The 12,832-nt window shown below is 37.0% G+C and overlaps 1 protein-coding gene across 1 annotated transcript; it reads right to left on the reverse strand.

Moving 5' to 3' along the window:
- Positions 1-3,172: 3,172 nt before the first annotated feature.
- LOC107036219 (ATP-dependent DNA/RNA helicase DHX36) lies at positions 3,173-11,049 on the reverse strand. The gene is made up of 3 exons (XM_015254012.1): positions 10,584-11,049; positions 8,404-8,502; positions 3,173-6,382 (listed from the first exon to the last, which is right to left on the reverse strand). The coding sequence occupies exons 1-3, from the start codon at positions 10,615-10,617 to the stop codon at positions 3,507-3,509; spliced, it is 3,009 nt and encodes a 1,002-aa protein (XP_015109498.1). The 5' UTR covers positions 10,618-11,049; the 3' UTR covers positions 3,173-3,506.
- Positions 11,050-12,832: the final 1,783 nt, after the last annotated feature.

The following is a 12,832-nucleotide window of genomic DNA, read 5'->3' on the forward strand; positions in this document are numbered from 1 at the left end:
TATTCCATTGAGATATATTCTATAAAATTTCCTCGGCTTAAATTTTCCAAGTTTTTTGATTAATTTTCTCGGTGAAAAGAAAAGAAGAATAGAATGACAAAAACTTGAAAAATTTGAAGCGACGAAATTGTTTCGAAAATCTCTCAATAGAATAAGTTGTATGAAAAAATCGAATTTTACTGACTTTTTCCATACAATATTTTCTATTGAACATTTTAATCGAATCGGCCAAAAACTACTAGAAAGTTCATTGGAAATCACTATAAGTGTCTAGCGAATTCACTAGGTTTTTTTATTTTTTTTTTTTATGTATGAGCGCAAATAAGAGAAAATTTGTCTGGATTTAGGTATAATTAAACCAAATTTAATAAAAATCACTGAGAATTCGACATTTTTCGCTGGTTCCAAGGAAAGATTTTCGTAAAATAATTAAAAATTTCACTTTCTCTCGGAATTTTTTGCCCACTAGATTTCAGAATGATACAGTCATAGAGTGCAGAAATTTTTACTGGAAACGAGAAACTTTTTCCTCTGTATTGAATACCAATAAAGTTTTATAACATTCTCAGTAACGAATAAAAATTTGGATCTTACGTATTACTTTATTATAGTCGATGAGTAGACGATGTAGTGTCAAATAATAAATTACATAATATATCAACTGCTTACACAACGGTGAGACAGGTCCATTTAATTGGACACCTCCGAAAACAGCCGCCGAAAACAGTTAGTGATGGTGAGTCGTTAGTTGAATGTTTTGAAATACGCGATACAAAATTGTAAATGTCACACATTCCCCATAATTGAAATGGAAAATCTCAATCATTTTCTCCGTGCTACGCGGAGAAAAAGGAGACCGGATAAATCATCAGAGAATAATGTGAAAATTACCAGAAAGTACCGCAATCATGAAACGATACGTGACCTTGGTGAAAACACTTTATTCGGTTTCTACCATCAATATTCAGGGAACGTTATTAAAAATGACGTTACAGGAATTTGAAATTGCACGCTGCCTACTATGATGGAAAAATTCAGTGATGACAGCATAAAATTACGTGATCATCACAAAAAAAGAGGAACAAAATGAATTTGAAAAAAGATTTTACTCTCAGTAAAGCCTCTGGATTTCTGTATTCTGTAGGTTTGAAATCTGGACAGCAAAAAGGAATTAAATTGAGGCATCATTTCTCTTATTTCAAAGCAATCTTGGGTTCGAAATTTAGAATCTTTGTGTTCTTAAAATAAAAACCTTGGAATTTTTAGTTTAACATCTTTTTGCTTCCGAATGAAAGCATTGTAATAATCCAATTTTGACATTCTCTAATTTTGATTGGAAGCGTAAAAATAGGAAGTTTGACGACCATGTCTATACACTGTCAAAAATTTTGGTCTTAAATTTCCGGTACATTTTTTGGAAATTTTCATCAAATTTAATTACCACTGAAATTTCAATAAATTTCGTCACTGAAAATTCAGAATTTCGTGGAAAAATCATAGAGAAGTGTCAACTTTAGTTCCATTTTGCACTGAAAATGAATAGAAAAGTAGAAAAGTCCGGTATTCCAGTTCTTGAATTTTTTTTTAAATCACGAAATTTCAGATCTCACTGAAAATTCAATGTAATTCAGCACTGAATATTCATATTAGAGTAGAAATTCAAATAAATTAAGGAATTCTCGTCTTTATGCTGCTTAAAATTCAAAAATTTTACTGAATTTCCAGTGAAGCCTGAAATTTCATGATTTTTCCCCCTAAATCACATTCAGTGTCACTGTCCTGAAAATTAGTAGTCGACTGTCCATGAAATTATGTTTTTTCTAACAGTGTATGTGAGGGATGTCCGTCGCCACCCTCCCGATTCTCAATTCTCAGAAAATCAAGTAAATAAGTGGCTAAACTAATTCCAAAAATCTGAAATTTTGTCAAATTATATGTGTTGATGAGGACTAACTCTGTGCAAAATTTCAGCCCGATCGATCTACTAGTTTTTGAGAAAAAGCGGTTCGTTTTTAAATAGTTTTCCGAAAATATCGTCAAAACTAGTGGATCAATTTCGATTTTTTTTGTGTTCAAAATGTGCACTTCGATGCCTCCTACCTAAATCAATCAAAACATATGTACCCGTTCGTATAAAGTTTTTGAGATATTCCCGTTTTTCTGTTTTTTCATAAAAAAACTTTGTAATCACGCTAGGTTGTGCAAGAATCGAGATATCAACTTGAAATTTGGACAGAAAATATGTATACCCGCCCATACGACGTATTTGAAACATTAGACTTTTTATAACACCCATGTTGGTGGCAGCAAACATTTGAAATTTTTGCTGCTAGTTAGTGTAGTAAAACTGTAAACTTTTGTAATAATTTCAGCCCATTCGTAAGGCCGCCATCAATGTATTGATAGCGAAAAAAAATAAGACATCATTCTGTGACATGCTCACTGTCATATGGCGCGCTGTCGTATGCTCGCTATCCCCTGCTTGTTTTCTCAAGTTATCTTCGTTAATTACGGTGTAGCATCTTGATTCAGGAAATCCTCGTTTCACGTTCGTTACGAATAGTCACAAATTACAAAATTCCCGTCCCCCTTACTCGCAATACTCAATTTTAGTATTTTTTCTATTAAAATTAAATAACTTTCTAATTGTCAGTACCATGTTTTCTGGAATCATAAATTCATTAACCCTAGATTAGTCACCTATGAGGAAAACCCCGCCACGCCTCGTTTTTCTTTAAAAATTCAGAAATTCATTTCCTCAAAAAATTCCAAAAAATTTGACTTTGTCAATTGAAGCGTCTAAAAAAAAGTAGTAATTTTTAAGACAACATATTTCCCAAAATTCCTAAAGAAAACAAATTATTTCGGACAGATAAATTATTTTTTTCCCTGTTAACTGAAATTGGCCATGACGCGACGTCGCCAGAAACCCGCTAAACGCGCCCGGGCATTGCAGAATGAATTCGGCAACGCTAAAGCCTAAATAACACGGCGGGAAATCCCCACGGAGGTGACTAAGTCGCAGGGTCGCGTTTGGAGACCAGACTAGGGTTAAAAGGTGCAAGGGTACTTTTTATGCACAAACAAAAGGGGTCGGAGGGAAGAGTAAATTGAAACCGACCATTCAGTATTAATCTATTATTCATTCATATACGTTAACATACAACCATGTTGAACAGAGTACGATTGCTCTTTTATCCTGGAGATAAGATAAAAAACATAATGCGGCACCTAACAACGAATTATTCATTATGTCAACGGCATCAATAAAGTTTCAATCATTTTCTTTCTCTTAATTCTTTCCTATGGTAGCCCATCGAAGAAGTAACCGCGATGAGAGACTCTCCAGTAGCCCAACTACAAAGCTCGCCGACGCCACACTATCCTTGCACTCCTTATTATCGATTACTAAATCATCAATTATTCTCAATTATTAAAAAAAGACGCGGAACTGTGGAAATAAGCATCCGCTAATGATAGCAAAACAAATCAGTAAAATCAAATTATCAAAACCTATAGTCCCAACTACGGCAATATCTACTGAAATCGGTCTCAGACACAAGCTCAATGATGGCTCCGATAACACGATCCTCTTGCGTTTGCCACTTGATAGCCCCAGGATGAGTGATTTTATGCTCCAGCACTTTATGCATTTCTTCTCGGAGTCTCTGAATCATCCTACCTGTTGACTGGTTGCAGGGAAATGACAAGGATTCACCCAAAATGATCTGAGATCTCTGACCTTGAGGTCTTACGGTGCACTCTGGTGCCGCTAAAATCAGTGCTGCTTCACTAACAAAAGTTGTGTCGTGTAAGAAAATAGCACCGGACTTTTGTTTCAGGAAGTACGTCACATATGGCGACGGTAATTGCGTTATCTTTGAATTAATACTGCGAGGATGAATTCTCACGGGTCCATCCTCAGATGTTTTCACATTTAGCAGGACCCCGTCAGGCCCCCGCCATTCTGCGTCTACGATCGCCACATTCGGATATAGTGCTGCGCAAATAATTGCTTTGACCATCGCCGTGTTGTGGGAATTTCTGTTGGCACTTGCGTCTTTCGGGTTGTCACTCTCCAGAAACTTCATCTCATGCAGATGGCCCGCAAATTGTCTCTTCATATCAATCAATAACTTCAGAGTATTCCGCGATAAAAAATTATCATGGCAAAAATCTCCAGCTGCCCTCTTTCGTAAAGCTCTCTCGTATTGCCTCAAAGCTTCTGCAAGAGCAATGTGATCACTGTATTTGTCCACACCAAGATTGAATTTCGCCTTCTTCGCCTCTTCCTCCTTATTAAGAGGACAGAGGAAAGGTTCCTTGAATGCTAGACTCGCTGCGATCCCGAAGACCGGGTCCACACAGGAGAAAAAGGACGCCAACAAAATCATTTTCCCAGTTCGAGGATCCAGAGGTAGTTTCGCAAGATGATAACCGAGTGGAGTCAAGTTCTCATCACTATCAAGGGCGTTTAAACTTCTCAATAAATCAAGTGCCAGATGAATTGCCTTATCCTCTGGGGGATCCATGAGTCTTCCCAGGAAAACTTCGGCTTTTCCAAGTTGTAGCATTTTCACTTGTAATATGACTTGCTCCAGAGGGGTTCTTAATATCTCTGGGGGTGGGAATTGCTTGAACGTCTGTTCTCTAACTCTGGTGTATAATCTGTAAACTTCACCAGGCTGAACTCTCCCAGCTCGACCCTTTCGTTGCTTAGCATTTGCAATGCATTCCCACTCAGATTCGAGAGTCTCAAGCTTGCTGCCAAGATCGAATCGCGTTAATTTACTTCTCCCACAATCCACGACATAAACAACATCTTCGATTGTGATAGACGTCTCAGCAATTGATGTGGCGAGGATTATTTTCCTCACGCCCTCAATAGGAGTCTCAAAAATCAATTTCTGATCAACTGTTGGGAGCTTTGAATGTAGAGGATAAATGTGGAATTTATCGGCGGGGAATTGCTCTGCATTTAGAAGCCGTCCGTTTAGATTTGAAATGTCCAGCATGCCTGGTAGAAAGACAAGAATGGCTCCTGGTCCTTTCGAAGCAGAAATCCACACCAAAAGCTCTTCTATAAGTTCTAGGTTCAAGTCTTCACTTTTCCAATTTTTGAGTTCATTAATGACGCGCAAAGGGTATGATCTTTCAGCCTCCATTTGCTTTACAGTGGGTTCGATGAAATCCGTGAAAGTCTTAGACTTCTCATTCGATTTAAGGAATTTCCTTAAATTATTTCGGCCCTCTGATGAAGGGAATCGAAAATCTGCTAGCAGCACCAGGATGTCCTCGAGATAAAACTCCTCCACTGGATAAATAAATCCTGGGATGTGAATATTAGGACAATCGTCGTAATAATGAGCAAATGTTTCAGAGTTTAGAGTGGCGCTCATTAAGACAACTTTAAGGTCTGGTCTCTTCGGAATGATCTGCTTCAAAAGTGTGATGATTAAATCGCTGTCTGTACTTCGTTCATGAATTTCGTCAAGTATTATGTGAGAGAAATCACGCAATGCAGGATCACTCCTCATGTACTGAAGGAGCAGTCCAGTTGTGCAGAAGAGCATGCTACCATAATCCCTGGAGACTATCCTCTCCAATCGTATTTGATAACCCACTGATCTTCCGAGAGTCTCTGCACGCTCTGCTGCGACTCTCTCAGCAACGGAAATTGCAGAGATCCTTCGTGGTTGTGTGCAGACAATTTTTGTTGTACTTCCTCTACCTTGTTTAATCTCGTCATCGAGGATGAATTGAGCTACTTGTGTTGTTTTTCCGCAGCCTGTCTCTCCGCTGATTACCACAACTTGATTCCCACGAATGAGATCAAGGATTTCATCTTTCATTTTGTAAGAAGGCAATTTCGCACGAAACTCTTGCATTTCTTTATAGTTGTCGAGGGATTCTCTCTTACATTGCTCATCTTTCAATTTTTTATTCAATCTATCATTTTGAATGAGCTTGCAGCTCATTGATAAAGATCTCAACAGATTCTCTTGAAAACTTCCGGAAACAATATCAAGGAATTCTCGTTTGAATTTCGAATCTTCGATGTGGCTGTATTTGTCCTCAGAGTCAGCAGCCTCTTGGTCGTTTGAGTCTGGATCGTTTGAGTCGGATTCCCGGGGGTAAGGAGTTTTTGATAGCGACAAGAGACTATTAATGCTTCTCTGGACCATTGGATCAAGGTGGAAGTAGCGTTCTCTTCGTCCATAAACACGAGCCCTGCCACCATATCGAGTAGTATCATAGCTTCTCAACCGAAGTCCACGTCCTCGACCTCTAGCTCGACCGCCTCGAGAGGAGCTCTGGTGCTCTGAATGACTGCTGGCGCCTCCGTGACTGCTACATGGAGAGGGTCCACGATGTGAATCTCCTATCAGACAGAGGAGGCAAGGTTAATTGTAAAAATATCCGTGTGCCTCTGGGTTTTTTAATTTGTGCATTGATAATTATTTGATTATTTACAGTAGACTATTGCTAGTTGCACGCCAGGGATGCGAAAAAATGACATGACACGTCACTCTGACCGGTCATATGACATGTCAGTGACAGTCATGTGACACGGCCAACCATAACAATTTATTGTCACATGACACACGTGACTGTTTTACCCTGTCACCGTCACATCTCATCTAATTTGTGACACCCCAGGTGGCGGCGACTAATTCGAAATTCAAAAATTCCACGTGATTACCTCCATGCATGGACAATAACAAAGCGTCAAATGGGGACGCTAAATAACAAGACGCCCTCTATGAATGTCTGCGTTAAGGGTGCACATCTACGATACACAAGCAAATGGGGGGTTGTGTGAGCGCGTGTGTGTGTACCTCTTTGACGGCCATATTGGCAAAAAACAACGCCCTCAACGATATTTCCTGTTCCCAAATGCGTGTCAGTCGTATTTCAGTTTGAAAAAGAAAAATGAGTGGTGAGTTTCTTGACCAAGTGTCATTTTTCTCATTGGGATTGGTCGACCAGTGGAGATCAATGAATAAAATAAATGATTTCACACCAATTTTTCATCACAATTTTTGATATGATATTCACCTGAAAATGACACAGAATTTTGAAACGGAATAACGAATCTCGTTTGGAATAAATGAATCATTCTATCAGTGTAATTACACCCTATTGTTAGAGTTTTTTATATCAATGGAATTTTGATCATAAATTGAATGACGGTCGAACAAACATTGACACGTGTTTTACGTCCCTTTGGCTTTCAAAAAGGGGCGGAGGTGGTACTTACGCCGCTTTGGATCTATGGCGACAATATGTACTCTGCGAATTTTATCAGATAATTCAATTGACGAATTAAATATTTTTCAAATTTTTCCGGTCAACCAGTCGATGGCAAGATGAATAAAACGACATGTTGCGGCAATTCCCTCGCATGGTGACCAGTCTAGGGTTAACTACTACCATGATTCGTTAATAGTTAGCGAATCGTGATAGTAGTTAAAAAGCCTAGTCAACAGCAACTAAATCCTTCTATCTGTGCAGGAATCGAAGAATTCTTTTCTCATCAGTATTGAGGTCACTCTAGACACAGCGTGATGAGAAATAATGAAATCTTGATAAATTTACGTTAGAGGGAAAATTTAGGTTTTGACCTCATCCAATCAGATCAATTAATTATGCAATTGTTGATTTTTGCTTCCCAATGGAAGCCTTGGTTTTGGCCGATTTTTCTTTGTCTGGAATGTTATGAAACGTCAAAAGATGATGTTTTTGGCGCCATGTATGTATGAATCCAACAAATTGGATTTTGGTGATTAATTTTTCGAAAATTCAACATAAATACAGTGAAATTTGTAAATAAAAATCTGAAATTTTAGCTCAGTATAGCTATCAATGAGCTCAACATTGGCGTGCGGTTTCAGCCTGGTCGGTCCCGTAATTTCTGAGATATAACAACTTGTTTCAATTTCGTTTTTCCCCAATATCTCAAAAATTACTGCATCGATTTCAATTTTTTTTTTCAAAATAGGGAATTGCTACGAATCCATTTAGAAGCTTACTACCAATGGAATTGGAACGAAAAAAAGAAATAGACTAATAACACAAGTAGTAACGGTCACATGCCTTCTGTCGGATAGGCTCGTACCCCTGCTTGTTTTTCATAATAAAAGATTCACAATCTGATTTTTGTTTATTCTACTCGACGTCATCTCATCGGAATTTTTTATTTACTTCATTCAAATTTACTCATTTCTACTACCGATGCTCCAACAAATCTAAGAAAATACATAACGAGTACTATCAAAAATCCCCATTAATTTTCGAGTGGGTGAAGTGAGGTCAGGGGTTAACCGATTTTTCATCCAGTGAAATTGTCTACCTTGAGGAAATATTGTTAGAAAAATCTGGATAAGTGCTTTCAGCAATTACCTCCTGCTCCATGATTTCGAAAGAGTCTCCGGAGGTCTGAACGATTGTTGGATTCACCGTGATGGCCACCTCGGGAGGGCTTGCGGCCTCGATCACCCCCTGGGCAAAGAAAGATGGATTGATTATGAAAATACGTAAATGACCTAGCAAACCTGTGTTCTCCTTAATCACAATGCGAAGAGGACTGTTTGTAATAACAATTGAACACCTTTGAATAAGAAAAACAGCTCATAAATAATGTTTGAACAAGAGCAGGAGATGAGTAGGGGAGGGTGGGGTAAAATGAACACTTTTGACTTTTTTTGAAATGTTCATCACGTGTTGAATTGCTCATGAAATGGAATTATTTTATTTTCCAATAGAAAGAACAATGATTCCTCTTGGTGATGAGCACAGACTGAGCTCAATTGATAAATCTGTTTGTGAGTTATGAATAATTTAAAAAAAATCAAAAGTGTCCATTTTACCCCATCCTCCCCTACAAAATTTTATACAGATACCGCATGGAACTAGTGTGAGTTTTGAAAAAATGTCCACACATTCTCCGAAATGCAATGTAATTTGTAGCAAACATGCCATACTATATTTTTTATAATTATTTTTTTTTAGTCTCTTGACATTTCATCTGTTTATTTGTTAGATAATCTCCGATTTAACAATGATTACATTTTTTTTTGCAATTTGTTGTAAATCGATGATTATTTAGGAATTTTCGCAAAAATTTCGCGAGATCTATTTTATGGCCCATCTAATCCCGTATGAACAAATTCAATAGAAAAACTTAGTGAATTCGCTAGAAAATTCTATTGGAATTCTTTCGAAATTCTATTTGTTTTTTTGCGCTGATTCTATGAGATATTTGATAGGAAAAAGTCAACAGATTTCGATTTTTCTATACGAATATTCTCTTGGAATTTTTCTATAAAAATACTTGGGCATGAAATTTTTGCACTCGAATCCTGTAATGCAAAAAAAAAACAAATTGTAGTGGAAAAACTTGGGAAATCCGAGCCCAATCATTTTAATAGAAAAAAATGTCAAGAGAAAAATTCCAACAGAAAAATCGAAATCTATTGATTTTTTCCTATGAAATATCTAATAGAATCTGCGCAACAACCAACAGAATCGTAATGGCCCGGTGGCCTGGCGTAGTGGTTAAGGCCGTTGCCTCACAACGGATAGGTTCCAGGTTCGATTCCTGGCCGGGTAGAATGGTGAGATCTAACCATTTTTAAAGTCTTGATCAATCGCCATATAGTCTCATCAGACTCGAAGCGATATAAAAAAAGCATAAAAAAAAAAAAAAAGAATCGTAATGAGAACTCCCTAGAATTTCAATAGAATCCCCATAGAATTTTTACAGAATTCAATAGAATTTTCTAGCGAATTCGCTAAAGTTTTCTGTTGAATTTTTTCATACGTGATTTATTGTAATATAACTTTGTTCCTTATAGAATATTTGTAAATAGGATTGATGAATCAGAGTTAGGGGTGTGCACGAGACTCACACGAGACTTCACTTTGGAGGGATCTTCTCGCTCTGAAACAAGATGGAAATTTACCTTCCGTTTTCACGACTCAAAAAATTTATCTCCTCTCGCTTTCTCTTTTTTCCTATTTTTAACGCGCACCAGACCGAGACTGGAACCGAGACCAACCATGAAAAACCGAAAAAAGTGAGGACTGTGGCGAGACAAATTATCTCCAAGTAATGACCAGAGGAGACGATAGTATTCCTTTTGAGACTGAGACAGTCCCAATAATTTCCATATTTTTTTAAAAGCTAGACGATCTCTTCAGAGTGAAGTCTCGTCTGGATCTCGTACGCACCTTTAGCCCCTCACGTACGGGGTCGATGAACGCTTCTTTTCAAAATTGATTATTTCCAAAGCTATGGAGAATAACCTGAATAGACAAACAAAATTGGAAATCGGAATGCTGTAGCTTCAATTAGACACCCGTTTCATAATTTTCCATTCAGTAGGAATAACCGAAGTCGAGTCGTATTGAGTACACACTACGCTTGGTAACAGAAGGGCCCCGTCCGTGATAGGTTAATCATGGTGTATCGGCTCGAAAAAGTTCTATCAATCCCAGTAGATGGATCTATTTCTTGATGTTACAGAATGTTAATAAATATAGGAAAAAAATACCTGATCTTCGGCGCAGAGGAGAATTACCTTTTAATTTATCTGTCTTGGAAAATGTCGACATTTTTATAGATGTTTTCGTTGCTGAAGAACTCAATAAGCGAAAAAAAATATTCACGTTGACTTTAACAAAAATTACAAACTGCTTTGTTTTTTTCAAGATTTATCATGATGCTGTTCGACTGCCATTGCGGTTTGAAAGTCTTTTTGTTTCGGTGCCGGCCGAATTTCCGACAAGTATCGATGTGAAACACAGTTTTCTGTATCAGTAAATGCAAAAAATCCCGGTGGACAAGCTGGGCACTTCTCACAGAATTGGTAGATTTTTACACTCGATTTTAACTTGAAAAATTATATTATCGCTATGTGGGGAATATTAAATCAAACTCATAAAATATATTTGAACAAAATGCATGATTATCAATATATTGAGGAATGCTCGGATGAATATAAATTGTGAATTAATTATACGTCTAAAACGGATGAGTGCTCTCGCTCACGGTTCCGGGCGAACTGTGCTTGACGCCACCTCCTTGTGGAGACTTCAAATTCTGATTCTTCATTTGTTTCTCAGCGTCAACCTCAGGGTTGCGCATCTGTCGATAACCGCAGTTTTTTATGTGACATTATGAAAAACCCGTAATGTTCGTAATAGATGTTAAAAATGTAAAAACCAGCCGACGTTATTTTTTGCATGAAAAAAAAATGTACTTGAATTGAGTATAAAATATGCTTGAGTCCAGAATAATCCTATTTTACTAAAGATGAACGAAACGTGAAATTGTTTTATATCGAAATATCTCGAAACGGCCTGACCGCTAATCCTCAATTCTGATTGGTCAATATGTGACACGAAGTTATTCACAAAAAAAAACACGCGGCATTTTCACATTCTTCAGTGACATAATTTCACATATATATATGACGCGAAAATGATGTGNTATATATATATATATATATATATATATATATATATATATATATATTTTTTCACATGTATATATATCATCGGTGAAATTAATAAATTTTGTCCTTTTATGGAGACCGATTATTTAAAAAAATTAAAGATAATTAATTGAAAATGAAAAATTCTTTATAGATTCTTTTACTCTACTTCGCTATTCACTTCAATCATTAGTCGAATTCTCTTTGATTCATTATCAATATTTATAAGGTATTCATGAGGAAATGAAATTCAATGAATTCCATTTCTTCGTTTTAACAAATGAATAGATCAGCGCGCGCGAGTACGCGCGCATAGATCTTGTATACTTAAATCGAGTATAAAATATACTTGATTCAAGTATATTACTCTTGATTCAAGTATATTTTGTACTCAAGTGGGGGATGGGTATTTCAATTCGGAGATGATTGTTTTGTATCAGGCCGGGTTACAGCCAACCCTCCTAAGTGTAATGCAAAGGTCAGACACTAAGTGTCAGAATATAAGGGTCAAAATACACAGAGAAAAAAGTGGATTAGCATTAGATAAAAATTTCTAAATTTTAGAAACCGTGATTTCTAACCTTCAGATTTCTAAAATAAAGAAACTTTTTCCTCAGTTTTAGAAAAAAATCGTTTAAAATTAATGATCAAAATTGGGGTTAATTTTGAACCAAAAAACACTTAATTTTAGAAAAAAAAATTTCTGAAATCTAGAATTTTTTTTTATTTTTGAGGGTGGATTTTGCAAAGAGTGTGAAGGGGGTTGTAAATTGAGAATTCACAACCAAAAAAATCGAGTCGGTGAGTTTTTCAAAAACATCTCCGAAACTAAGGGAGATAGAGAATTTTTAGTGAAAACTTGGGAGGAGGGAGGGATTTTAGTAGATTTTAGAAAATCCAATTCTTAAGCTTCATCCCTGGTGGGATCCTAAACACTAACGAATTTGGGGCTTGTTTTTAGGAACAAATATTTTCCAAAACGAATGCTGAATTTTTCTTAATTGTAGAAAATTTTCAGATTGAACTAAAAAATTGTGGCTGAGGTATTTAAAGGGCTTAAGTGCCCCATACATAGGGAGGGGTGTCCAAATATCGGTAATTTCCGATGTGAGGAGGGGGGATTTTGCAAAAAGAAGGAGGGGACTTTAGCGAATTTTTTCCTGAAAATTTGGGGGAGGGGGTGAGCATTGGGAATTCACAACCAAAAAAATTGAGTCAGTGAGTTTTTCAAAGATATCTCCAAAACTAAGGGGAAAATAGGGGGGGGGTTGTACATCGAGAATTCAATAAAAGTCTCCTCCCCCCCAATTTTCCTCCTCCGTCTCCCTACCAAA

Source organism: Diachasma alloeum, unplaced genomic scaffold (assembly GCF_001412515.2).
Source record: "Diachasma alloeum isolate Michigan unplaced genomic scaffold, Dall2.0 Dall_scaffold_00206, whole genome shotgun sequence".
Lineage (NCBI taxonomy): Eukaryota > Metazoa > Arthropoda > Insecta > Hymenoptera > Braconidae > Diachasma > Diachasma alloeum.